Source organism: Dipodomys spectabilis, unplaced genomic scaffold (assembly GCF_019054845.1).
Source record: "Dipodomys spectabilis isolate Male_0828 unplaced genomic scaffold, ASM1905484v1 ptg000107l, whole genome shotgun sequence".
NCBI classification, from domain to species: Eukaryota; Metazoa; Chordata; class Mammalia; order Rodentia; family Heteromyidae; genus Dipodomys; species Dipodomys spectabilis.
This window is the reverse complement of record NW_024870784.1, coordinates 1,580,236-1,607,989: the sequence shown is the minus strand read 5'-3', so window position 1 is coordinate 1,607,989 and position 27,754 is coordinate 1,580,236. Positions and strand designations below refer to the sequence as shown.

The window sequence follows — 27,754 nt, the reverse complement described above, 5'->3', positions numbered from 1 at the left end:
GTAGCTAGGATTACGGGCATGAGCCACTGGCGCCCGGCACAGATCTCAGCCACTTGAATGGCTAAGATTACAGGCATGAGCTGCTGGCACCAGCTCAAAAGGTAGCTAGATTTCTTAACAGCAGGTCAGGGCCCAAAAGAGGAAGAAGAAAAGGTGACACCACCAACTAGCGCTACAAGTGTTACTAACCTAGAGACAAACCTCTTCCCACTGTCAGGACAAAGTCGTCCACAGGACTTCTTGTGAAAGTAGATCTCATGGCTACCGACCTTGTGTGGGAGTTGGGCTGAGCCTATACAAATCTACCCAAATATTGAGTCATACGAATGGGTTTACATTAACCAGCATTAAAACCAAGTTCAACACTATTAGATCTGTGGGCTGGGTGCCTAACACTGCCAATAGTGCCTTAGCTAATTCATCACTCACAACCCCCCCCACCATCAATGAATGACTCATCATGAGAACCAAGTTCTATTGTTAACTGCTGAAAAACCCCTTCCACTTTTCTAGGAACCAAGTGACACCAGGGAAAGTTCATACTGAGTTTCTTTGACATGTCATCAGCTCTCTTGGGTGTTACTTAAGAAAACAAAAGTATGGGGGGGAAGGCGGGGGGGGGGGGATTGGGTAGGGGGGGAGGCTGGGAAGAGATGTGAAAGGTTAAACAAAGGAGGCTGCAATGCTTGATAAGAAATGTACGCATTAACCTGCCCATGTAATTGTAACCCCTCTGTACAGTGTGCTCACAAAAAAAAATAAAAATTAAAAAAAAGAAAACAAAAGTATAGATACAATATTTTACAAAAAGGAAAGATTGCAGAAAATAGGCTGAAATATAGGTGAGTGGAAACAAAAAGACTTTCACATACGCTTAAAAAAACTTTATTTCCAACTTTTAGAAAGACAAATTATTAGGCAACTATGTACAAGACAATTTCTTTTTTTTGTGGCTCATGGGGCTTGAACTTAGGTCCTGGGTGCTGTCCCTGAGCTTTTCCACTCAGGCGAGCACTGTACCACTAAGCCACAGCACCATTTCAGGATTTCTGGTAGTTAACTGAAGAGTCCCATGGACTTTACTGCCCAGGCTGGTTTTGAACTACAATTCTCAGATCTTAGCCTCTTGAGTTACAGGATTACAGGTATGAACCACCAGCACTGGCTCCTTTTTCTTTTGGTGGTGCTGGAAATGGAGCCCAGGGCTCATAGGTGCTGGGTAAGTGCTGGATCACCGAGCTTCACTCCTAGTCTATGATTCATCACATTTTAAGCTAAAAATGTGAAGAGGCCACTAAGAGTCCACTGTGTGGCAGCTTGGGATAGCTCATCTTCCAGAAGTAAGAAGAGGATGTGGTCTTTTGATGGCCAGGACTTACCAATAATGAAGAAAAACATCCCAGTAGCCCTCCTCCACGTTACCAACAGGTAATTACATGTTTAGTGTTTAAGAGAAACCTTCAGTTTTCTGAGATATTTCTATAGAAACATGCCAGAAACTTGTATGCTTCAGAGAGTTCTTAGAGAAAAAAAAACCTAAGACTCTGTGTGACCCCTGAGATCTCACATGCCTTGTTAGGCATCATCAGAAGTTAGCGAGGCGGAGGTGTGGCACATTGGGCTCAGGTGCGGGCAGGATGTCTGCGGCTTCCCTGCCCCGTGTCCCCTTTCTCGTACCAGCAGGCTGATCAGCGCTCTGATTCAAGTGTCTGGAGAACATCTTCCTTTGCTGGAAATGAAATGACTGACACAGAGTCCCAGGTATCCTCTGGTGAGCTGTCTTTGTCCAAAGCTTCTAAGATAGGTAGAACTGGGTCCTTCAAATACTAGAGAAGGTTGAAAACAAAGACTGTAACTAGGCTATCAGCTCCACGTACCAGACCTTTACTTCCAGTTCCTGTATTCATATTTTTTGGTGTATGCTAGTTCTAGGGCTTGAATTCAGGAACTACCTCAGGATTTGTGCTCAAGGCTGGTGTGCTACCATTTGACCTACACCTCAACTTTTGGATTTTTGTGATTAAGAGGCTCGTGGATTTTCCTGCCCCAGCTGGCTTTGAACCATGATCCTCAGACCTCAGACTTCTGAGTAGCAAGGGTTACAGCATAAGCCACCAGTGCTCAGCTGCTATAGTCACATTTTATTAAGGTATAACTTTTTTCTATCAGTGAAATAATTTTGTGTCGTGTGCTGGTCCTGAGGCTTGAACTCGGGATCTTTAGGCACTGTCTCTGTACTTGTTTTGCTCAAGGCTAGCAGTCTATCACTTTGAGCCACAGTACCACTTCCTTTTTTGTGTGTGTATGGTTAATTGGAGATGGCCTCATGGACTTTCCTGCCTGGGCTGGCTATGAACCACGATCCTCAGATCTTAGCTTCTTGAGTAGCTAGGGTTACAGGCATGAGCCACTGATGTCTAACTTAATTTTTTTTTGTGGTACTGGGAATCCAACCCAGAGCCTAGCACATGCTATATAGTGCTCTACCACTGAGCGGCCCTCCTAGCACTGAAAAATTTCCTGATACTTGAGTCCTAATTAGTCATTAACTATAATACTAATCCAAGGACCAACTACATTCGCCTACCGAAGTTTAAAAAGGGCTGAACTTAGGGCTGGGAAGGTGGCTCAATGGTAGAGCGCTTGCCTTGCATGCATGAGGCCCTGGGTTCGATTCCTCAGCACCACATAAGCAAAAAGAAAATAGCCAGAAGTGGCGCTGTGGCTCAAGTGGTAGAGCGCTAGCCTTGAGCTGAAGAGCTGAGGGACAGCGCCAGGCCCAGAGTTCAGGCCTCACGACCGGACCCAAAAAAAAAAAGGGCTGAATTTGGAGGATGCACGTAGGAATCCATGCTGAGGGAAGATGATTAATAGCACATTTAGTAACACATTTCAAAAATGTAACTTTTCAGTAACAGAGGAAGAGGACCTTTTGTCACGCTGTGCTGGGGCGTGAGGAAGAGCGTGCAGCGCGGCTCTCCGTCCCTTCCTTCCACCTGTGGCTTCTACCCTGCACAAAACAACCCGAAACACATAATAGGTGGAGTTCTGGCCTCAAGTCCTTAGGCCCACATGGCTGCTCTGGAAGGGTGTGTCGGAGGTGTCCTCAATGTGGAAGGAAGTCTCCTAACATTAAGCTTTCTCCTTTACTCCTCCTGTGCCACAGATTTACCACATTACTGAGAAACAAGTACCTTGAAAACACACACACACACACAAATACTGTCAGCTTGTGGCTGATTAAAAGAGGAACAAAATGGAATCACGTGCCTTTGTGAAACCTCAGAAATCAAAGTGAAACATGATTCATTTGTTTCATGTAACTCCAGCAACTTTTGGTTAAGAGTGTAGCACACTTACTCAAGAAAGTGAATGGAAAGATGGCGTTCCAGGCTCATACCCCAGAGGAACCACTCGCAAACGCACCAACCAGGGCCCAGCTGCTGTTCCACTGACAGAGATTGTTTGGTTTTTTAACTTTATTTTCTTTTTTTGGGTGCACGTCCTGGGGATTGAACTCAACGCCTGGGCTCTGTCCCTGAGCTGCTTTTGCTCAAGGCTAGCACTCTATCACTTGATCCACAGCTCTACTTCTGGCTTTTTTGACAGTTTATGAACTTTCCTGCTGGGGCTTTCTTTGAACCTCGATCTTTAGATCTCAGCCTCCTGAATAACTAGCACTGGCACTTGGCTGAGAGAAAGGTTATTAATGCCAGGTAAAATTCTGAGACCCACCAAGAGCTGTTATATGATGACAGTGCTAACTAGGCGAGCTTCTAGTAGGGGATTGTGATCACGCCTGTGCTCTTTATTTCAACCTGGAGGCACTGCTCAATATATTTTTTTTTGTCTGTTGTGGGACCTGAACTCGGCCTGGGCACTGTCCTTGAGATCTTCAGCTCAGGCTAAAGCTCTACCCCTTGAGCCACATTGCCACTTCTGGCTTTTTCTGCTTATGTAGTGCTGAGGAATCAAACCCAGGGCCTCATGAATTTAAGACAAGCGTTCTACCACTGAGCCACGTTCCCAGCCCTTGCTTGTGCTCTTTAAATACATCAGGAACAAGGCAGAAGAAACAAGGACTATGGTAGACCACAAGGAGATTGTGCTGCTAGATTGTGCTCTAGAGTTACTCACATCTACCTGTACTTTATCATACATGCATACCTATGTATATATACATATTTAATTGGCACACATTAGCTGTACAAAATATTGAGTTTCATAAAAATACTTTTGTGTGTGTATGCTAGTACTGGGGCTAAGTGTTCTTCTCTTAAGTAAACCATGTTTTTTGTTTGCTTATTTTATGCCAGTCCTGGGGCTTGAACTCAGGGCCTGACCACTATTCCTGAGCTTTTTTGCTCAAGGCTAAAATATACTGCTTCTGGCTTTTGGTGGCTAAATGGAGATAGCAGTGAGTCTCACGGACTTTGCTTCCTGAGCTGTCTTTGAATCTTTCTTTTTGTTTGCTTTTTTTTTTTTTTTGGTACTGGGGATCAAACTCAGGACTTTGCACTTGCTAGGCAAGCGCTTTGACACTGAGCTACATTCTAGCCCTGTCCTTGAATTTGATCCTCAGATCTCAACCTCCTGGGTAGCTAGGATTATAGGCATGAGATACCAGCACCCAGATTTTTTGACTAAGTTTTTAATCTTAAAAGTGTCCCGAATCTTTAGAAGATCCAACTACATCCTAGAGCCCCAAGGGCTGGAACTGTGCAGGAAAAAGACCACAAGCCTGCTTCAAGTCCTATAAAATACTGGTGTCTATACTGAGCATTGATGTACAAGGCTGTGTGGTCATGCTCTGGGATTGTTTCATTTCCCTATGTTCTGTGCACATACATTCCCACGTGTACTGTCTACTCTAGGCTGATGATCTGCATTACAGCCTCTCCTCCTTCCTGAAGGTGAAAGTGTGGCTTCACAGCATCCAGCCAGGCTCTGCTGGGCACTGTCCTGAGAACAAGATCCCTGTGCTACCTTGAGCCATCAGCACCTGGCTTTCTACACCATGTTTTAACTCAAAGCTCTGCGTTCACGGTTTTGTCTACCGCTGCTCACTGTAGGGACAGTGGACACTGTCAGTTATGACCCATTTGTGCATACTTACCTCTTCTATTTGTGATGGGATTCTTGGTGGAGTGTGAAACCAGTATTTCACTTGGCTTTTATATCTGAACAGGAAGTGAGCAGACAGTGCCAGTAATACTAAAAAGGTGGCCACAGAGATCAGGGCCACTTGTTGCACCTTGCTGGAGGCTAAAAAGACCAAGAGAAGTGAAAATGACGGTTATGCACGTGATGTAAATAAACATCAGTTCATTATTCACCCATTACTGCTTAAACAATGTTCAGGTCCCAATAAAAGGAACAGATCTCTCGCTCTCTGTCCCTGCCTTGTATGCCTAAATTATTAGAGGGTGAGCGTCCTTTATCCAAAAATCCGAATTGCAAAATCCTCCAAAATCCAACCCTCCTGAAAATTGGTACCATCCTCAACTGCAAAATGCCACATTTGAACCAATGTGACAGATCACTGTCACAACAGAGCTATTGTAAGTATCATATAAAATAGATATGAAGCTGGGCACCAGTGGCTCATGCCTGTCATCCTAGATCTGAGGATCAAGGTTCAAAGCCAGTCCTGGCAGGAAAGTCCATGAGACTCTTATCTCCAATTAGCTACCAGAAACCAGAAGTGGCGCTGTGGCTCAATTAGTAGAGCGCTAGCCTTGAGGTGAACAGCTCAGGGACAGTTCCAAGGCCCAGAGTTCAAGCCCCATGACTGACAAAAAAAAAAAATCACACATGAAACATAAATGAAAATTGTGTTTAGACTGGGTCTTATCCTCAAAGACATCTCAAATGTATGTAAAAATTCTGAAATCTGAAACAAAAACTCTAGAATCAGAAATATTTTTGTTCTCAAATATTTAGGTTAAAAATACCCAACTTGCACCCAGACAGGGTTAGTCTATAATAAAATAAGGGAACTGTCGGCAGCCCATGCTACTATAGATTGTAGCATATGCTCACAGTATTGGCAGTTGAGTAGTATATTTTTTTTTCTAGTGCCAGGACTTGAACTCAGGGCCTCTCACTCTTTTTTTGTTTTTGTCGGTCGTGGGGCTTGAACTCTGGGCTTGTGCGCTGTCCCTCAGCTCTTCAGCTCAAGGAAGGCTAGTGCTCTACCACTTAAGCTTCTGGTGGTTTATTGGAGATAAGAGTCTCATGGACTTTTCTGCCTGGGCTGGCTTTGAACCACAATCCTCAGTCTCCTGAATAGCTAGAGCTTCAGGTGTGAGCTACTGGTGCCTGGCTTCAGTGAAGTACTTCTGTCTGGGTTTCTGTTCCTACTTTCTATCACCTTGTAAGCACTCCCTAGTTAAACTACTTTGGGAAATTCTTTTTTGTTGTTGTTGTTGGTTGTGGGGCTTGCACTCTGGGCCTGGGCGCTATCACTGAGCTCTTCAGCTCAAGGGGAACACTGTACCACTTGAGCCACAGCACCACTTCTGGTTTGCTGAGTGGTTTATTGGAGATAAGAGTCTCAAGGACTTTGAACCCCGATCCTCAGATCTCAGCCTCCTGAGAGGCACCCAGCTCAGCAGGGAAATTCTTTATCTTGGCCTATAGAAGTAGAAAGAGGGTGTAAGAAAGCATGCTTTACCTTTTGCCATTGTTTCATAGCAAGATATGTTGCTTAAACGTCCAGGTCTAGAGGTTTGCAAAGACAAACGTGCCTCAGCTTGTAAACAGTACACTTTTAACGGCTTCAAATTATCCAACAAGATGGTGCTGCAGGTCATGGGGCCTTTTACCTGTATTAATGATACCACAACCACACAGGTAAACCACCTGCAGAGACAGGATCAAGCTGCTTCTAGCTTTTCCAGTATTTACTCAGATTCACTAGACACAACAAAAGAGTTAGAAAATGTTTTAGAATCACTAGCTTGCAGAGGTCAAGTTCTGTCTGCAAAAACTGGTCAGTCGAGTCATGAAAAATGCTGACACTTTAGGGCTTTGAGACCTAGGAAGCTCCATTGTAACAAGCACAAGCACACACACACACATACACACACACACACACTTTTTGGTACTAGTAGTGGGGCTTTAATTCAGAGCCTCTTGTTTACCCTTAGCTTTTTGTTCAAGATTGGTGCTCTACCACTTGAGCCACAGCTCTTCTTCTGACTTTTTGGTGGTTAACTCGTTTGAACCTCTATCTTCAGAGAGAGGTGCAGAGTAGTTAAGATTACACATGCAAGCCAATGGTGTTCAGCTACAAGTAGAAACTTAAATCTTAGTTTTGGTCGTGGGTTTTGAACTCTGGGCCTTGGCACTGCCCTTCAACTCTTCAGCTCAAGGCAAGTGCTCTACAATTTGAGCCACAGTGCCACTTCTAGTTTTCTAGTGATTAACTGGAGATAAGAGTGTCATGGGGGCTGGGAAGGTGGCTCAGTGGTAGAATGCTTGTCTCGCATACATGAGGCCCTGGGTTCAATTCCTCAGCACCACATAAAGCAGAAAAAGCCAGAAGTGGCGCTGTGGCTCAAGTGTTAGAGCACTAGCCTTGAGTTGAAGAGCTGAGGGACAGCGCCCAGGCCCAGAGTTCAGGCCCCATGACTGACAAGAAAAAAAAAAATCTCATAGACTTTTCTGCCTGGCTGGCTTTGAACCGTGATCCTCAGATCTCAGCCTCCTGAGTAGCTGGGATTACAGGAGTGAGGCACGGCACCCAGCTTACTTAGGCCTTTCTTGGAAACTGTTCAAACTACTTACATAGTAAACTTGCAGACTGCAGTAGTGAATTCCTTTTCTGGGACATGGAAAGTGACTATGAGAATGCTGTTATCTAAGGGAGACAAAGCTTGTTGACAAGGCAGCCTCGACCCAGGCTCGCCCATGTGTGTTTTGGACGCTTTCCAATCATTAAAATGGACCTCCACAAGACTGTTTGTGGACAGCTATGGCATGACTCAAACTGAACACACACAGGTCCAGCAACACCTCCCTACCAAAGACTAGATGTAGCAAAGGCATCATGGGTAGCATACTAAGTCTAGGCCTCAAAGGGGAGAAATGGGTGACAGCATTCTTTTAGTCCACCTAGCCAGGGTCTGAGGTGCAGGGGCGGTGGGGGAGGGGGGGGAGGAGTCTCAGCACAATGTGCATAATGATGAATTTTGACAATGAGAATTAAAACAGGCTCAGGAAGCCAGAGCCTAGTGGCTCATACCTGTAATCCTAGTTATTCAGGAGGCTAAGATCTGAGGATCACAGTTCAAAGCCAGCCAGGGCAGACAAATCTGTGAAGATTCTTCTAATTAATCACCAAAAAAGCCAGAAGTAGAGCAGTGGCTCAAATGATAGAGTGCTAGCCCTGAGTGAAAAAGCGCCCAGGCCTTGATTTCAAGCCCTAGTTACTGGCTCCAGGTGTCTGTGGCTCACACCTGTAATCCTAGCTACTCAGGAGGCTGAGATCTGAGGATCCTGGTTCAAAGAGACTCTTATCTCCAATAAACCACTCAGAAAACCAGAAGTGGTGCTATGGCTCAAGTGGTAGAGCGCTAGCCTTGAGCTGAAGAGCTGAGGGACAGCGCCCAGGTCCAGAGGTCAAGTCCCACAACTGACAAAAAAAAAAAAAAAAAAATTAGGCTCAGGACCTGAACTCAGCAGTCCACAGAGGCCAGGGCTAACATTTCTTTCACAACTCCACCTGGGCCCCACCTGGGCTCACCCACTTTCCAGAATCACTACATTGAGCAGATCTCAAGGAGATGGATTTCTACCACGGATTTGAGATCGTGCCCCCGCTAGACACTGGGAGTTCCTGCTCTCCTGGCCCACGTTTCATGTTTTCTTTCTTCTCCTAAGTCAGAAAATCAAAAGCCAAGCAAATCAAAGAAGAAAAATGCTCTTGCCTGTTGGACTCCTGCTTCTTCCCAGTAATGGATGTAATAGACAAACACGATCCCGCACTTCCTAGGGAGTTCAAAGGGAGAGGAGAGCCTGATGAGAAGGGAAGCTGCTTCTGGGGTCACCAACATGTCTTTTGGAGGCCCGATGGTAACTGGAATAGAATTACAAACACAACACCATACATATGCATAGAAAGCACATGCGCGTGCAGTACATATTATAATCTCTCTACACATACACACACACACATATATACATATATTTATATATTCTCTCCCCTCCCCTCCCATCCCTCTTCCTCTTCTCTGATACCAGGACCTCACACCTGCAAGGCAGGTCCTCTACTACTTAAGACATCCCCTAGACCAAAAGGGGGGGAAATGTATTCGCCTTTACCTATTCCAATAGAAATGAACAAAATTGGTCTTAACTAGCTTTCTTATTACTATTATTGTTCTTGGGCGAGGGTCTCTCTAGGTTCCTAGACTCATCCAACTCCTGAGCTCAAATGATCTTCCTGTCTAGCTGAGACAACAGGGAAGTGCCACTGCCTCTGGATTCTATTCACTAACTTTTGTCTGTGAGGTTCCTGTAAATTGGAACATAACCCAGAAACGATGCCCTGGCTGTCTGTTTAAGGCTTTTCCCATAATACACAGGATAGGACAGTCAAGGACTGTGTTTTATGGAGCATCAGAAATGAAAGGTCATGAAAGGCATGTTGTGCCTGGTCCAATTAACCAGGGGAAACTCAGATCCAAGTACAGGTTGTGTCCTTCATATTCTAAGAGATTTATTTCTCCCCATTTTCCAGAAGAGGCAGCCCCATGGATGTCAACCATGAGTGACATGCTCACACTGCGGGGGCTGGATTTCTCTTATGCTTCCACACTCTCCCTTGGGTGCTGACACACATAGTCTGGTCTATCTCTCTGTGAGAAAGCAACTGGTCCTCATGCGTTCCCTCTGATTTCACTTGTTCTGGTGGAGGAGCTGCGTCCGGACAATCTGGGCTGGCAGTGAGGACCAGCCCGGCCCTCTGCCAGCCAGGGGGAGCTTGAGGACAAAGAGCTCTTTCACTGAAGCCTCTCAGATCCCGGGCACTTCCATTCTCCAGCTTCCCTTTTCACAGTGAAGTGAGTACAATGAGGGAAGGCACGCCGGCGTCGGGGCCTGGCACCAGCTGCAGGACTCTCGCCGCACGGGACACCGTCTTCAGTTTGTGTCTGTGTCCACATGGACACGGCATGGACACATGGACACCAGCCACTTGGCCGCTGAAAGGACGAAGCTCAGATCTGCCTTCTGAAGAGAGGCGGGGCTGGGACTGCCATCCAAGGCATAAGCCTCATCTAAAGGTGGAGATCAGCCATGTTCCAAAGCACTGAAGGAAGAAGGGCCCGCTGGGACAGTGGGCAGCCAGTGGGGCAGCTTCCAGGGCACTAAGGACACAGCTGGTGTGTTCGCATGCAGCCATGCCATAGCAGAGACGGGCACCACTCCTAAAGGCGAGGAAACTCGCCCGGCACAGGTGGCTCATGCCGTCATCCTAGATACTCAGGAGGCTGAGATGGGAGGATTGCATGAAGCCATCTCAGGGAAGAAAACCATGTGAGACTCTTATCTCCAATTACCTGGCAAAAACCTAGAAGTGGAGGCATTGTTCAAGTATTACAGCACCAGCCTTGTACAAAGAAGCTAAGGGAGACTGTGAGGTCCTGAGTTCATACACACACACACACACATACACACATACACACACAATCAATTTTAGAAAGATGAAGAAACTGGCGGAGGGCTGGGAAGGTGGCTCAGTGGTAGAGCGCTTGCCTTGCGCATGAGGCCCTGGGTTTGATTCCTCAGCACCACATAAGCAGATAAAAAGCCAGAAGTGGCTCAAGTGGTAGAGCGCTCACCTTGAGCTCTTTGAAGAGCTGAGGGACAGTGCTCAAACCCAGAGTTCAAACCCCATGACCGACAAAAAAAAAAGCTTGCCACTGCCAACTACCCTTTCCTCCCCTTGCTAAATCGCGTGCAGATGGCTTACTGCATCTAATGTCCCCGGTGGGACTGGAGAACTTCAGAAGCCAGAGTGTGGAGAATGACCACCAAGCACAGCACTGCTCAAACTCAGGACCGGAGGACAGCCAGCCATGCTCAGCCTGGTCCTACTTCTTTCTGACAATGTGTCTCATGTCCTGGCAGTTCTGCTAATTATCAGGACTTTCCTTCTTAAAAATCCCACTTCCCACTTGAATAGTCATCCACGCTACTCAAGGATAAGGCTGCTAGGAGAAAATGATTGGCCAGTAGGCACTACCTCAACATTTCTGCTTCATCCACCACAACACCTAGACAAGTCACTAATTGTTTTCTGTGTGTTTAGTTTATTTTTGTGCTGGTCCTTGGGCTTGAACTCGGAGCCTGGGCACTGTCCTTGAATGTTTTTCTGCTCAAGGCTAGCACTTTACCACTTGAGCCGCAGTGCCACTTCCAGCTTTTTTTTTTTTTTTTTTTTGTAGTTAGTTCAAGAAGCTCATAAGCTTTTCTGCCCAGAGTTGCCTTCAAACCTCACTCCTCAGCCTCCAAAACAGCTAACAGGCATAGGACACTGGCACCCAACTTGTTTACTTTATTTTTGTACAGATTAAAAAAAAAAACAAAACATTGTTGCCGGGCACCAGTGGCTCACACCTGTAATCCTAGCTACTCAGGAGGCTGAGATCTGAGAATCACGGCTCAACGCTGGCCAGGCAGGAAAACCCATGAGACTCTTATCTCCAATAAACCACCAGAAAACTGGAAGTGGCGCTGTGGCTCAAGTGGTAAGAGCCCTTGCCTTGAGCGAAGAGCTGAGGGACAGCACCCAGGCCCAGAGTTCAAGCCTCAAGACCATCACCCCCCCAAAAAAATAATTGTCCCATCTGAAGTATTGATTCCCAATCAGGTGTTATGTGATCATAGGAATGCTGTCACACTCATGGTACTTGACACCATTTTGGAATTTAAACACATAAAAAGTAGGCAAAAGAGCACAACAAAACTTCAACATTCATCACACAACAGAGACCATTAGCTTATATACCCCATATCTTTCATTGAAGAGAACCTGGGAACCATAAAGGAATTTTTATACACAAGGTCTCTTACCATTCTGATAGTACTGAAACCAAAGCCCTGTGGTCCAGGCAGAAACAATCTCCCCCAGCTCAGCGCGAACATGTAAAGACACACTGGAACATCGAAGGAATCTGGCGTTGGTGAAGTTACACTGTGTCTCTGGGATCCTTGTGCAGTTCACGCCCACGGAGTTCACTGTGACATCATGCCAATGCTCGCTAGTGATGCTGAGAAGGACAACAGGATTTTAGTTCGCACAACCTCTCTTCTTCCTCTAGAACAATGTCTCCAGAAGCTATTTTTCAAAATATCCATTATATCACTTCTTGGGCTTCTAGAAAAGACCAAGTGAAAATACTGCTTTATTGAAAACTCACTCACATAGCATAAAATCCACCTTTTTTTTTTTGCTGGTCCCGGGGCTTGAACTCAGGTCCTGGGCACTGTTCCCGAGCCTCTTTGTGCTTGAACTCAGGTCCTGGACACTGTTCCCGAGCCTCTTTGTGCTTGAACTCAGGTCCTGGACACTGTTCCCGAGCCTCTTTGTGCTTGAGGCTCTTCCATGTGAGCCAGGTGCCACTTGCAGCTTTTTCTGAGTGGTGTATTGGGTCTCACAGACTCTTCTGCCCAGGCTGGCTTCAAGCCATGATTTTCAGATCTCAGTTTCCTGAGTATCTAGGATTACAGGCGTGCGCCACCAGCACCTAGCCCAACTTTTTTAATTTTTTGTATCAGTGCTGGGGCTTGAACCCAGGGCCTCGTGCTGCCACTTGACTCTCTGTTCCAGACTGATACTCTAGCACATCTCCACTTTTGGCTTTTTGCTGGTTAACTGGAGATAAGAGACTCTTAGCTTTGTCTGTCTGGGCTGGTTTCAAACCATGGTTCGCAGATCTCAGTCTTCTGAGCAGCTAGAATTTCAGGCATGAGCCACCAGCACCCAGCTGCTTTGTAGGTTATATGCAAAAACATGCAACCATCATCATGAGACTGATTTTTACAAGATTTATCACTCCATGTGAAACCATGTGGCCTCTCCATTTTCCCTCCCAGGTAACCACTAATCTACTTTCTGTCCCAATAGACTTCCTTATTGTGAATGGACTCATACAATATGAACAGAATCAGAAGACAGAATTAGTGCCTGGTATCTTTCACTGATTGCTTGGGACAGGGCTAATCATGTTATAGCACATATTGGTTCTTCATTCCTTTGTTTGACCAAATATTTTCCATTGCAGTTGTCAACGGTGGTATAAAACTGTAATGGCATTCTGGAGGCTGAGCCAGAGGATCTAAAATTTGAGACCAGCCGAGGCTACATCGTTAGACCCCTATCTTAGAAAGAAAAGGAGGGAGGGAAGAAAGTAGGGGAAGGGAAAGGGAAGAGAAGGGAAGAAAGGAGAAGATAAAGAGTTCCATGGACTTTCTCTTGATTCTGAGTAGCTAGGATTACAGGCGTGAGCCATCTGTGCCTGGCAGAAAAACTAATTTCAGTGTGTGTGTGTGTGTGTGTGTGTGTGTTGGTCCTGAGGCTTGCACTCAGGGCCTGGGCACCGTCATTGAGCTTTTTATTTGCTCAAGGCTAGCACTCTACCATGTTAGCCACAGCTCCACTTCTGACTTTTTGGTAGTTGGAGATAAGAGTGTCATGGACTTTCCTGCCTGAGCTAGCTTCAAACCCTGATCTTCAGATCTTAGCCTCCTGATTAGCTGAAATTATAGTGATAGCCACTGGTCCCCAGCTAGAAAAATTAAATTTTTTCTTCCTGTCCTAGGGCCTGAACTTTGAGCCTGGGTGCTATTACTCAAGTGGGAAAGCACCAACTGAAGTGAAAAAACTATATGGGATAGCGCCCAGGGCCTGAATTCAAGCTCCAATACTGGGGCATGCGTGCACACGTGCACATGCACACACACAGACACACACCCACAAGATCTGACACAGGCTGAGTCAGAGAGGCTTCAAGTCTTCCTTAGCTCACGCTCTGAGACATCCAACCCTAGCAGGCCTTTCAGAATGGGAAGTATCCGTGATGGGAACCGGAAGTGGGGGAGGGGGAAGTGTCTGTGATAGGAACCGGAACCACGGGAAGGGCTTCCTCCTGAGAGATCACCCAAGCCCACACACAGAGCTCTGTGGCCCTCATGAGTACTGCACCCAGGCAGTGTGTCTAGAAACTACAGGGTCCTCATGGACGGCACCCCCGACTTGCTCTGAGGCACCATCTGCGTCTACCATCGTGTTGAGACAGGGAGGCAGCTGCTGCAGTACAGGGCCCTGCTCCCCCGCACCCCTGTCGCTTACGGGGCTCACAGTCTGCTCCAGGAGGGACCTGAGCAACAGGGACCTGTCCATCCTGTTAGGACACTTAGAAAATGTTAACTAAGTCTGCCCCTTTGACCCTGCAGCCCCTCTTGCAGAAATGTAAGAAAGCACTTACATAGAGACCTCTGACAGTTCAGTAGTCAATATTTCATACGTGGGGGAAAGCTGCACAAATCGCATGCAACACTTCATATACTTAAACATACCATAAAAATGTTTAAACAGGGCTGGGTGCTGGTGGCTCAGCTCACGCCTGTAATCCTCAGCTCCTCAGGAGGCTGAGATCTGAGGATTGTGGTTCAAGGCTCGCTCAGGCAGGAAAAGTATGGGACATCACCAATTAACCACCAGAAAACTGGAAGAGGCGCTGTGGCTCAAAGTGACAGTGTTCTAGCCTTGAGCAAAAGAGCTTAGGGGCAGCACCCAGGCTCTGAGTTCAAGACCCACAACTGACAAAAAAAAAGTTTAAACAGAACGTTGAGCAATGTTCATGCCTGTAATTCTAGCTATTCTGGAAGCTGAGGCTTTGAGGATCAAAGTTCAAAACCAATCCAGCAGAAAATTCCACAAGACTCTTAGCTCCAATTAACCAGAAAAAAGCCAGAAGTAGTAGTGTGGCTCAAGTGACAGGGCACTAGCCTTGAATGACTCAGTCAAGCAAGAGTATAAGGCGGTAAATTCAAGCCCCACTATCAGCACAAAAACCAACAACAAATATGCACACAAATTAATTATAGGAAAAAGATGTTCACAAAATTAACTACAGTAAGTGAAAGAAGAAAAAGGAAGCAAGAATAACAGTGTAACCCCAGTTTTGTGCTCTTTGTACACACATATACACACATTTCAAACAAGTGCAGGCCTTTGGTGAAAAAGAAAAATTGAGAGAAAAACACGAAAATGAAAAAAGAATGATGATTTTTGAAGTGTAGAACAATAAATTATTTTAATTTTCTTCTTGCTGCTTTTCTGGATTTTCCACAAAGAACATGTATTACTAGTAAAGTGAGAAAAACCAACAAAGGAACAAATGTCTGGAGAAGGCAGGGTGTGTCTGAGCGTGAGCCTGGCGGCGGACCAGCCAGGCCCGACCTCGAACCCTGCGCCTGGACAGCCGCAGCTCCAAGACAACTGAGAGGATTTGTTTTGTTTTGCAAGCAAAATCTCCAGAGTTCTTCATCTTGGCTACTAATTTTAAAAAATAAAAATAAAAACTAAACACTGGGCCAAACAGCCTATAGGCTACTCTCTACTCTCAACTCTCTGTAATTTAACTTTAATCTCAAGGAATGGTGAATCTTTTTTTTTTTTTGTCGGTCGTGGGGCTTGAACTCTGGGCCTGGGTGCTGTCCCTCAGCTCTTCAGCTCAAGGCGAGCGCTCTACCACTTGAGCTACAGCGCCACTTCCAGTTTTCTGGTGGTTTATTGGAGATAGGAGTCTCACGGTGTCTCCTGCCAGGGCTGGCTTTGAACCTCGATCCTCAGATCTCAGCCTCCTGAGTAGCTAGGATTACAGGCGTGAGCCACCAGCGCCCGGCTTGTAGGAATGGTGATTCTTAAAAAGCAAAAAAAGCATCTTCAGAAGTTATACTGCTTTACCACAAAGAAACTGGATGGAAAGTTATACAATCCTTAAGATGAACAGAAAGTCCTCAACATATAAGAAAGGACGACAAAAGCAAAGCCTCTCTTCCATCATCGAAGCTATAATTAAAAAAAAGAAGTCAGACCATTTTAGTTTTCAGTGACTTTTTTTTTTTTTTGCCAGTCCTGGTGCTTGAACTCTGAGCTCTGTCCCTGATCATCTTTTGCTCAAGGCCAGCACTCTTAATACTTGAGCCACAGCACCACTTTTAGGTTTTTTTTTTTTGTCAGCTCTGGGACTTGAACTGTGGGCCTGGGCGCTGTCCCTCAGCTCGTCAGCTCAAGGCTTAACGCTCTACCACTTGAGCCACAGTGCTACTTCCAGACTTTTCTGTTTATATGGTGCTGAGGTATCAAATCCAGGGCTTCATGCATGCGAGGCAAGCACTCTACCACTAAGCCACCTTCCCAGCCCCCACTTTCAGCTTTTTCTGAGTAGTTTATTGAAGAAAGGAGTCTCAGGGACTTTCCTGACAAGGCCAGCTTCCAACTGCAATCCTCAGATCTCCGCCTCCTGAGTAGCTAGGATTACAGGTGTCAGCCACTGGCACCCAGCTCTTCTTTTTTTTTTTTTAAACAACTCAATGTCTGTGCCTGAAGAAATAGCTTAAAATTACTTTCCCAAAAGAAAACAAATCAAGTTAGTCTATGATATGAAATTCTGTTAAAGGCTCTTTAACAAGATTTAGTAAGCTTGCCACAAGACTGTAATCCTAGCTACTGGAAAGCTGAGCCAGAAGCCTTGGGAAACGAATCAAGACTCCATACCCCATTTAACAACAACAACAAACTAGAAGTTTTTAATAATCAAAAAATGTGCTAGGTGCCAGTAGCTCCCACCCGTAATCCTAACTACTCAAGGAAGCTCAGACTGAGGATTGTGGTTCAAAGCCAGCACGGGCAAGAAAGTCTGCAAGAGTCTTATCTCTAACTAACCAACAAAAAGCAAGAAATGGAGCTGTGGATCAAGTGGGAGACCGCTAGCCTTGAGCTGATAAAGCTGAGGGACGGCACCCAGGCCTTAAGTTCAAGCTCCAAGTACCAGCGCACACACAAAAACTTATTTCCCTGTTCGAGACTAAAGAATGCTAGTCAAGAAATCCTCTGGGACTTCCTCTTACTGAAAGCTGCGCGTTAGTTCTAGGAGATTGTGCCCCGAGTAGTGAGGGGAAGTTTTTTCTGCTTTGTTTTGTGGATGCTGCTTGAAATTGTTTTTGTTTTTATAACAGAGACTGAGAAACTGCGTTTGCTGAGAAGACAAAAAACAAAAACAAAAAAACTGCCAGGCGCTGGTGGCTCACAACTGTCATCCTAGCTATTCAGAAGGCTGAGATCTGAGGATTGAAGTTCAAAGCCAGCCTAGGTTGGAAAGTCCATGAGACTCTTATCTCCAATTAACCCCCAGAAAACTGGAAGTGGTGCTGTGGCTCATGTGGTAGAGCGCCCAGGCCCTATGACCAACAAAAAACAAAAACTCCCCCTGCTTTTGCAGGTGCCTGCTTTGACTCTGCAGATGTCCAAAATGTGACTAAAATCTGGTAAGAGCTTAGTCTCTCTGCTTCTCTCTCATATCAGGCTTTGTTCTCACCAGTCATCTTGTTGCCACATTGGAATCCAGGAAGAGAGGACTGATTAACTGTATCTTGTGACAAAAATTGAAACAGCAGCCTGGCTACCAGTGACTTTCTTCTTGTGACCGGCCTGTCTGACCAATCCCGAGATGACGATCAACCAGACCCTGCCTGTGGCCGCGTCTGCTCACTGATTATGCAGACATCTCTTCCCTAGCTACAAGTCTTCCTCTAGTCAAACCTAAAGCTCACATCTGACCTGAAGAGCTTAGTTCACCTCTGCTGGGGTAGTGCCAGGACTGGGTAAGAAAGCCCCCTTCTCTGTTCTTCACCACTACTTAGGGAAAGCGGCCAGACTGGACATGTGGAACCTGTGCCTGAGAACTCTGGGTACGGTTCATTTTGTTTTGCAATGCTGGAGATCAAAGCGAGAGCTTCTCACAGGCTAGCAAGTGTTCTACCACTGAGCTACAGCCCCAGTCCACCATCTTGAAATTAATGGATTGGTCCATGTGGGTAATTTATTATTAATGGAGTAACTGGTAGATATAATTTACATTCACATATTGTTAGGATGGATTCATAAAACATGCATAAGACATCATCTGGAAACCCATTTCTATAACAAATCAACTGTCAAGAATATTCTTCCCACATTCTCTTCCTGTTCTTTACCATAAATTCCAAAGTTTACACAGTGGAAATTCCACTAGATTACCTAGGATGCCTTGTAATTATCTTTCCTAGAGATTGCCTAACAGCTCAACTATAGGTTAGCCTGTGCCTGTACATTCAATGTATAACCTCGAGTACAGAGATTGTTTACTGCATAAAGAAAAGATGGAGACCTGCTTTTTCAATAGGGCTGAGCTAATTTTAATCATGCATCTATTCTATCAATCACATTCTCACGAGCTCTGAGGGTTATTTCTTTACATTCCGATAATCAAGAAGTATAACATGACTTGAACAATAATTTTACCATAATCTTCAATTAATTTATTTAAATAAATAAATAAAAACTAAGGACTTAAGATTTTTTCCCACTTTCTCTCTACATATGCTTTATCGTAAATCGACTGATAGCCAACAACAGAAAAGCTTGAAAAGGAAGCGAGAAAGAGAAGAAAGGGACTGGAATAATTCAGTATTCAAACCAGAAAACTTTCGAGAAACTGAGAATTCATTGTAGCTAACTGACAAAATCTCTAATCAGGCTTTATTTGGCTTGTAAGGTTAAATGTGAGATTCTTTTTTTGAGACCAGGTCTTTCTGTATGGCTGAGGAACTCACAATCCTCCTGCTTCAGTCTCGTTACGTGCTAGGATCATAGCTGCAGATAAGCATGCCCAGCTTTAAATCAGATTTTACCTGAACAAGACAAAGACAAAAAACTGCCTCTTATTCTTCCAAGACTGGACATGAATGCTTATACTGAAAGAGTGAAGGAATAAGCTTTTACCCAGGCAAGAGATCCATGTGGTTAGAAAGAATGATTCTCTGATCATGTGCTAAACACTCAGATGAGCGGACAAAATCTCCATCCTTTCAAAAGCGGTATCTGACTGCAATCCTACTGAGAGGCAGTAACGAGAGACCTCTAAGGTTCTCCAGGACTCCCCCACAACTCCCAGAGAGCTCACCAAAAGAACAGCCCACTTACTATTTATACTGTACCCGGTAGACGACTGGTCTTGTGTCATTGTTTGCGGACGACCACTCCCAGCTCAGAACTTGCTCTTCGTTGTATAGGTGAATCTTTGGGTATTGAGGAGCAGCCAGCTGGGAAAAGGAGTCTAGATAGGGATAGAGGATGGGAGAAAGGGAGGGAAGGAATGAAGGAAGAGAGAAAGGGAAGGAGGAAAAAGGGAGACCCTTGTGAGAAAAAATAATTACAAAAAAGATTTCAAGGAACACGGTTGGAGTCACTCATGCAACTGAGGCCTTGTCAAAGTGCAGAAATGCTGTTGCCTGAGCGGGGCGCCGGTGGCTCACGCCTGTAATCCTAGCTACTCAGGAGGCTAAGATCTGACGATCGCGGTTCAAAGCCAGTCTGGGTAGGAAAAGTCCGTGAGACTCTTATCTCCAATAAATCACCAGAAAATCGGAAGTAGTTCTGTGGTTCAAGTGGTAGAGCACTCGCCCTGAGCTGAGGGACAGCGCCCAGGCCCAGAGTTTAAGCCCCATGACTGACAAAAAAAAAAGAAATGCTGTTGCCTATTTTCCCAGGCATGGCCTCTGCCTGCCCGAGACTACAAGACGGCGACACTGACCCTGACAATGGAAGAGAAAGGGAGGCCTGAGCTGATGGAAGCGGAGACACGCAGTCTGGCTGGACTCGGATGCCAGGACTACCACTTGCAACTGGGTTTGATTTGGCCTCAGTTTCTTCTTTGAGAAATACAGGATGGATCAATAATACAACACCCCGTGGAGCTGCATTTGCCCTAGACTGAGTAGAAGTCCTAGGTGTGCACACACATGGACAAACACCCCAAATCAAGTTTGCCAAGCTGAAGGGCACATGACCTGGGTTAAGAATTGAGTTTGCTAGGCGCTGGTGGCTCACGCCTATAATCCTAGCTACTCAGGAGGCTGAGATCTGAGAATCACGGCTCAAAGCCAGCCAGGGAAGGAAAGTCTATGAGACTCTTATCTCCAATAAACCACCAGAAAACTGGAAGTGGCGCTGTGGCTCAAGTGGAAGAGCACTTGCTTTGAGCTGAAGAGCTGAAGGACAGCGACCAGGACCAGAGTTCAAGCCCCACGACCGACAAAAAAACAAACAAACAAAAAAACCCAGGGACAGCCCCCAGACTCTAAGTTCAAGCCCCAGGAGCAGCACAAAAACAAAATTTAACTAAAAGTGGAGCCCAGCCTATCACCATGCACCAACATCAACTCAAAATGGATTAAAGACCTTAACATCAAACCTGAATCTCTGAAACTACTGCAGAACAGAGTAGGAGAGACACTTGAAATTACAGGCACAGGCAGGAACTTCCCGAACAGAGTCCCAGGGTCACAACAAATTGGAAGAGACTCGACAAATGGGACTACCTTAAAATAAAAAGGTTTTGCACAGCTAAAGCTATAGCAACCAAGCTAGAAAGACAACCAACTAATTGGGAAAAAATATTTACCAGCAATATATCAGACAAGGGGTTAACATCCAGTATATACAGGGAACTCAAGAAACTAATCCCTCCCAAACCCAACAAACCAATTACTAAATGGGCAAGGGAACTAAAGAGGGACTTCTCAGATGAAGAAATAAAAATGGCAAAGAAACACATGAGGAAATGTTCACCATCCCTGGTTGTGAAGGAAATGCAAATAAAGACAACCCTGAGATACACCTTACCCCAGTCAGAATGTCCCACATCCACAAATCAGCCAATGACAAATGCTGGAGGGGATGTGGAGAAAGAGGAACCCTATTACACTGCTGGTGGGAATGTACACTTATACAACCACTTTGGAAAGCAGTCTGGAGGGTCCTTAGAAAGCTAAAGATTGACCTCCCTTACGACCCAGTCATACCACTTCTAGGCATCTACCCTGAACAACAGGAACCAATATACAAGGACACGTGCACCTCCATGTTTATTGCAGCACTGTTCGCAATAGCTAGGATATGGAAACAACCTAGGTGCCCCACCACAGATGAATGGATCCAAAAATTGTGGTATCTATACACAATGGAATATTATGCAGCCATTAGAAATGACAAAATAATGGCATTTGCAGGGAAGTGGATGGAGCTAGAAGGAATCATGTTGAGCGAGGTAAGCGAAGAACAAAGAGACAAACGGCACATGGTCTCCCTGATAAGTGGATGCTAAATCCAAAATGTAAGATGAGACGACAAAATTAACAAGACTTAAGAAATAAAGGACTTCCACTCATCTGGTCGAATCACTACTAAATAACCCCATGCTGCTGATCACATCTATGGTGTATACGTGCACATGGGAGGGAAACCAGGAGGACGACACAGACTAGAGGGAAACAGGGAAAAACATACACCAGCGGGACCCATCAGCTGCACTGGACATTCAGCAGAATGAACTGAGCAGCTCAATGGCAGCGATGGGAGGGAGGGAACAGCTGATGCGATGCGAAACAAAAGAAATGTACATTTTGATGTGGAAGAAATAACTGTATTGCAAAGCTCATAGAACTCATAAATGTAGCCGGGCGTTGGTGGCTCACGCCTGTAATCCTAGCTACTCAGGAGGCTGAGATCTGAGGATCGGGGTTCAAAGCCAGCCTGGGCAGGAGAGACCGTGAGACTTCTATCGCCAATAAACCACCAGAAAACCGGAAGTGGCGCTGTAGCTCAAGTGGCAGAGCGCTAGCCTTGAGCTGAAGAGCTGAGGGACTGCGCCCAGGCCCAGAGTTCAGGCCCCATGACCAGACCCCCCCCCCCCAAAAAAAAAATTGTGTTCATCACAGTGGCTTTACTCCTCAGGGACCCTCAGCAGTAAACACTGAGACATTTGACAGCATGCGGACCTGGACCCAACCCAGATCAGGAAATCTGTGGGTATTTTTTTTGAGGGGGGGTGGCATTTTTGTTAGTTGTGGGGTTTGAACACTGGGCCTGGGCAATGTCCCTTTGCTTTTTTGCTCAAAGCTGGAATTCTACCATTTGAGCCACAACTCCATTTCTTTTTGCTGGTTAACTGAAAATAAGAGTCTCGTGGAGGGGCTGGGAAGGTGGCTCAGTGGTAGAGTGCTTGCCTTGCACGCATGAGGCCCTGGGTTCGATTCCTCAGCACCACATAAGCAGATAAAAGCCAGAAGTGGTACTAGGGCTTCAGCTCAAGGCTAGGGCTTGAGCCTTGAGCTGAGGGACAGCACCCAGGCCCAGAGTTTAGGCCCCATGACCAGAAAAAAAAAAAAAGGTCTCATGGACTTTCCTGCCCAGGCTGGCTTTGAACAGCAATCTTCAGATCTCAATCTCCTGAGTAACTAGGATTACAGGAGTGAGCCACCAGGGCCCAGCTAGGAAATCTGTATGTTCAACAAACTTCCTTAGCTGATTCTTAAGTACATGAAAAGTTCAAGAGGCATGACTAATGGAAAACATACTTGCAGGGTGCCTCTGAATCTCCCTGTGGGATGACCTGGAAAGAACCACCCCCAACCCAGCCCATGCCCCACTCTACAGACAGGTATTCTACACACCAGGACCTCGCCTTTTCTCAAGAAGCAACTATGATAATGATAACACTTTCTCTGATTAAAAGATTAAGGAGAAATGTTCAGAGGTGGAAAGACAAAGGTTGAAACACATGAATTTGAAGCAGGAAGCAGGAAGTTCAAACCACACACTCTCAGTAAAAGCGTCTGACCCTGCGGATGGGCCCACAGTATGGCCCCCATGCTGCCTCTGGAGGATACGCCCCCCAAAGCCCGCAGCTTCGTGTTTGCCTCCACATCTGTGAACTCTGGCTGCGTTCATGCTAGCTCCTCATTCAGCCAGCGAGCGAATGCTCCTCGCAAGTCACACCGGGCCTGGGCCAAAAGCAGCTAGGCAAATCGCCACGGTGGGTGTCTGGCCCATCTAACACAAGGTGCGTGCCAGATGAAGCAGAGAACATTGACTTGCTGCCCAGGAGGCCTGTGTAAGGCCCACAGGGCTGGTGAGTGCTTGCCTGAGTCTAGTCACTAGCAGGAGTCCCAGAGCCTCCTTTGAATGTATGCATCAAGTCCCGTAGAGCAACCCACGTTATCTTAAAAATCTTCACAGATGGCCGGGCGCTGGTGGCTCACGCCTGTAATCCTAGCTACTCAGGAGGCTGAGATCTGAGGATCGCGGTTCAAAGCCAGCCCGGGCAGGAGAGACCGTGAGACTCCTATCTCCAATAAACCACCAGAAAACCGGAAGTGGCGCTGTAGCTCAAGTGGTAGAGCGCTCGCCTTGAGCTGAAGAGCTGAGGGACAGCGCCCAGGCCCAGAGTTCAAGCCCCACGCCCGACAAAAAAAAAAAAAAAAAAAAAAAAAATCTTCACAGATGGGCTGGGAAGGTGGCTCAGTGGTAGAGCGCTTGCCTTGCATGCCTGAGGCCCTGGGTTTGATTCCCCAGCACCACATAAGCAAAAAGAAAAAAAGCCGGAAGTGGCGCTGTGGCTCAAGTGGTAGAGCGCTAGCCTTGAGCTGAAGAGCTGAGGGACAGCGCCCAGGCCCAGAGTTCAAGCCCCACGACTGGACCCCAAAAAAAAAAAAAAAAATCTTCACAGTTCTAGAGGTAGAAGTTTAACCTACAAAAAGAAAAGGGGAGGGAGAGAAAAAGATGTAAGAGCCCCAGCCACTGAGCAAAGCATCAGTAGCGAGTTGAGTCCCAGTCTCCCAACAACAAAAATAAAGAAATCTGACCTCAAGTCAAGATGGCAGGAGGACCACCTTCCCTCTGCAGGTTCCAAGGGAAAACACGTATCTTTGTATTTTCTGCTTTTCTGGCTCAAATTCTTTGGTTCATGGTCCTTTCCTCTAGCAACTCTGCCTCAGTCCTTCTTGTGCTGACTAGTCTAGGTTGTTTCTTTCCTGCCTCTGTGTGTGTGTGTGTGTGTGTGTGTGTGTTGGTATTAGTGTTTGAACTCAAGGACTTGTGGCTTTACTGATCACAGCTGGTGTTCTACCACCTGAGCCATACCTCCAGCCCAGCTTTTTTCTGTGTGTATACAGGCTTGAGCTCCTACTCTTGAGCTCTTGCTTGACTTTTTTGCATAAGGATAGTGTCCTACCACTTGAGCTACACCTCTACTTTGTGTGTGTGTGTGTGTGTGTGTGTGTGTGTACTAGTTAATTGGAATAAGAGTCTCAAGGATTTACTTGTCTGGGCTGACTTTGAACCAGGAGCCTCAGATCTCCACCTCCTGAGGAGCCAGCAGTCCAGTATTTTTGCTCCTTAGAGACAGTCTGCAAACTTTTTTACCTGGATGGCTTTCAAACTACTTAGATATCAGCCTCTGAGCAGCTAGGATCGCAGACATGAGCTACTGGTATGGGCTTCCTCCTCCTCTTTTCATCTCTCAAGGACATTAGTCTGGCACTGGGCACACACGGCTCAGCAGTGCTGGATCACTGCCCCATTCTGGGTCTCTAATCACATCTGAAAGTCCCTTTTGCCCCATAACCAACCTACCCACTCCCGATTCCCCCCCCCCCCAAAAAAAAAGCACCTTTGGAAAGTGCCCGCTTCTACCTTAGAAGATCTGGCCTTGATCTTCACACTGTACATTCCAGGCCACAGGGTTCCCCTCCTCCTGAGAAACGCCCAGGACACTCCCTGCTGGAAACCTTGCCCTGGACTTTCCCTTTCCCAGCACCCTTCCAGTCCTCTCTGCATCTCACAGTGCCTCCTGTCATGTTTCCAGGACCCCAGACAGAAGTGACACCATCTCTTGCTTCGACACTGTTTACACCTGAGTCCTATTTGTCACAGGTGTGTTAAGAGTGCACCTACTAGACTCTGGGGTAGACACCTGCGCCTCACGCATTGTTCTAAGGAAGGACTGGGTTACTTTCTATACAGGCCTGGAAATATGCCATAATGATTGTGGTCCATCTCCATGACGGATCAAACTTTGCTCTCTAACAGTCCTTCCTCCACATGGAAGCCCTAATTGCCTCATGAAACAACACTCTCTCCCAGAGTTGTGAGGACAAACGCAACCCAAACAAGAGTTGTATGTCATTTTAAAGACATGACTAAGCCAGGCGCCGGCAGCTCACACCTGTAGTTATTGCTACTCAGGAGGCTGAGAGCTGAAGATCACAGTTCAAAGCTAGTGCTGGGCAGACAGGGATAAACAATCTGTAAGACTTATCTCCAATTAAGCAGCAAAAAGCTGGAAGTGGACGTGTGGCTTAAGTAGAATTGGCCTTGAGTGAAAAAGCCAAGTAAGTCCAAAGGCCTGAGTTCAAGCGCTAGTACTGGCACCAGAAAAAATAAACAAATAAAATAAGATCTGACTATTTCAGGATTTTCCCAAGACACTGCCTCACCAGTAGGTGGTTCCACTCTGAGCACAGAATTCAGTGGTTTGGTCCTATTACAGGCAGAGACCCCATATTGTATGTTAAGTTACATTGAAAAGGGGAATTGAGGGCTGGGAAGGTGGCTCAGTGGTAGAGTGCTTGCCTTGCATGCATGAGGCCCTGGGTTCGATTCCTCAGCAGAAAAAGCTGGAAGTGGCGCTGTGGCTCAAGTGGTAGAGCATTATTAGCTTTAAGCTAAAGAGCTGAGGGACAGCGCCCAAGCCCAGAGTTCAGGCCCCACAACCAACCAAAAAAAAAAGGGGGGGGGTATTGAGATTGCATGATAAAATTTTGGTGCCTAATCAGGTGACTCTAAAATTGGGAGATTATTCTGGCATATCTGAGTGGGTCAAAATAATCACAAGAGTATTTCTTCAGGAGCTGGCAAAGATAAAGCAATGGATTCTTCCATTAAGGACTTCAGAGCCTTGACTTTTATTCTATGAAACTTCTATCAGACTTCTGACTTTCAGAACTCTAAGATAATAAGTCTGTTGTTATAAGTCACTAAGTTGGTTATTTGTCACAGCAACAAGAAACTAATACAGGCTCCGTAGGTGGGCACCAGGTCTTCAAAGATACTGCAGCTCCTACCATGTAAAGGCATGGGTTCCTTGGGACCTTAGAGGGGTGCACAAAGCTCCATTCTACCTTCCTCCTCCAAGGTCCTGGGGCCAATGAACCATGAAGGATTAATGGTAAGAAGAAGCAAGCAAGGACAGGGAATGTGGCTTAATGGTAGAGTGCTTGTCTAGCGTGCTTGAAGCACTGGGTTCGATTCCACAATACCATATAAAGAGAAAAAGCCTGGAGTGAGGCTGTGGCTTAAGTGGTAGTGTACTAGCCTTCAGCAAAAGAAGCTCAGGGACAGTGCCCAGACCCTGAGTTCAAGCCCCAGGACTGGCAAAAGAAAAATAAAAGGAGGAAGAGGAGGAGGGGGAAGAAGAGTTGGAGGAGGCAGAGTTGGAGGAGGAAGAGCTGGAGGAGGAGGAGGAGGAGGAGGTGGTGGAGGTAGAGGTAGCAGCAGCAAGGTGTAATCTATATGAATTATGTCCTTCTATCTCATGCCTTCCAGTCCCAACCCATCATCTCGGTTCTATGTGTGGGATGCAGGTGTTCAGAAGACTTTCCATTCATCTTTAACAATAGATTATCCCGGGTCTGAAGAGCATAGGGTGGTTAACGTTATACACTGGGCAGGACATTGGTGATTCACAGTGGAGCTATATAGCTCAAGAGCGCCCAGGCCTTGCGTTCAAGTTCCAGTACACGTACACACGTACACACGTACACACACACACAGAGTCTGGCTCAGAAGTGTGGTACATGGGTGAGGGTGGTGCTCTGTCTGGGCAGAGCGGAGCTGCGATTTAAAATCTGACTCGGCTGACAGCCTCCTCCCCCACCTGGAGGCACAGGGCAGTTCAGAGTCCCGATTCTGCGATTCCGAGGAACGCGATGGAAATGGCATCGTGGGCCTCACACGTACTCGGGGGGGGGGGGGGGGGCCTGCCCTGGATGTGCGCTCCTCGCCCGGATTCCGATTTTCCTTCCTCCTTTCCTTGGGAATCAGGGGACTCGGGTGGCCGCTGCAGGCGCGGGGGCTGGGGGCTGGGGGGGGCCGGCCTCCCGGAGGGCGGAGCGCGAGGCCCTCGCTAGAACAAGCGACAGCCCTCCCCCCGGCCCCGGGGGTCCTGCCCGGACTTCCCCGCCCTCCACCACACCCACCCGGGCTCGCCGCGGCCGGGCCCCCCGCGGCCGGGCCCCGCGCACGGCCCTCCGCACACCGCTCCCGAGCCGGACATCCCGCGGGCCGGGGAACCCCGCGGGGTCGCCCCCAGCCGGGGCCTCCCCGGGACGGTGGCGAGCGCCTCAGCCCGCGGGCCGAGGCCCCGGGGGTCCCAGGCTTACCCGGCGGGGGCGTCGCGGTGCTCGGACAGCTCAGCCGCAGCAGCAGCAGCAGCAGCAGCAACAGCAGCCACCGCCACGGTGGAGGCGTCCGCGTGGCCGGGGCGGTGGGCGCGGCCCCGCCCCAGCTCGGGGTCGGCCGAACCGCTCCCCGCGACGCTGCGGCTGCCATGGCGGGCGCCGGGCGCGCGGAGCCCGCCTC

The 27,754-nt window shown here is 47.0% G+C and overlaps 1 protein-coding gene across 2 annotated transcripts; it reads right to left on the bottom strand.

The window, feature by feature from the left end:
* Positions 1 to 1,110: 1,110 nt before the first annotated feature.
* On the bottom strand, positions 1,111 to 27,754 carry Ifngr2 (interferon gamma receptor 2). 2 transcript variants are annotated; one of them, XM_042687338.1, is made up of 7 exons: positions 27,556 to 27,754; positions 19,259 to 19,391; positions 12,082 to 12,278; positions 8,934 to 9,082; positions 6,677 to 6,830; positions 5,117 to 5,265; positions 1,111 to 1,826 (listed from the first exon to the last, which is right to left on the bottom strand). In XM_042687338.1, the coding sequence occupies exons 1-7, from the start codon at positions 27,722 to 27,724 to the stop codon at positions 1,689 to 1,691; spliced, it is 1,089 nt and encodes a 362-aa protein (XP_042543272.1). In that variant the 5' UTR covers positions 27,725 to 27,754; the 3' UTR covers positions 1,111 to 1,688. The 2 variants fall into 2 exon arrangements, with proteins under 2 accessions (XP_042543272.1, XP_042543273.1); XM_042687339.1 differs by having other exon boundaries at positions 6,677 to 6,827.

Coding starts and splice junctions, on each gene's coding strand:
- Ifngr2 (XM_042687338.1), bottom strand. CDS start 27,724: ATGGCAGCCGCAGCGTCGCGGGGAGCGGTTCGGCCGACCCCGAGCTGG. Junction 12,279..19,258: donor TACCGGGTACAGTATAAATA/GTAAGTGGGCTG, acceptor TGTCCTTCTCAG/CATCACTAGCGAGCATTGGC. Junction 9,083..12,081: donor GTTTCAGTACTATCAGAATG/GTAAGAGACCTT, acceptor ATTCTATTCCAG/TTACCATCGGGCCTCCAAAA.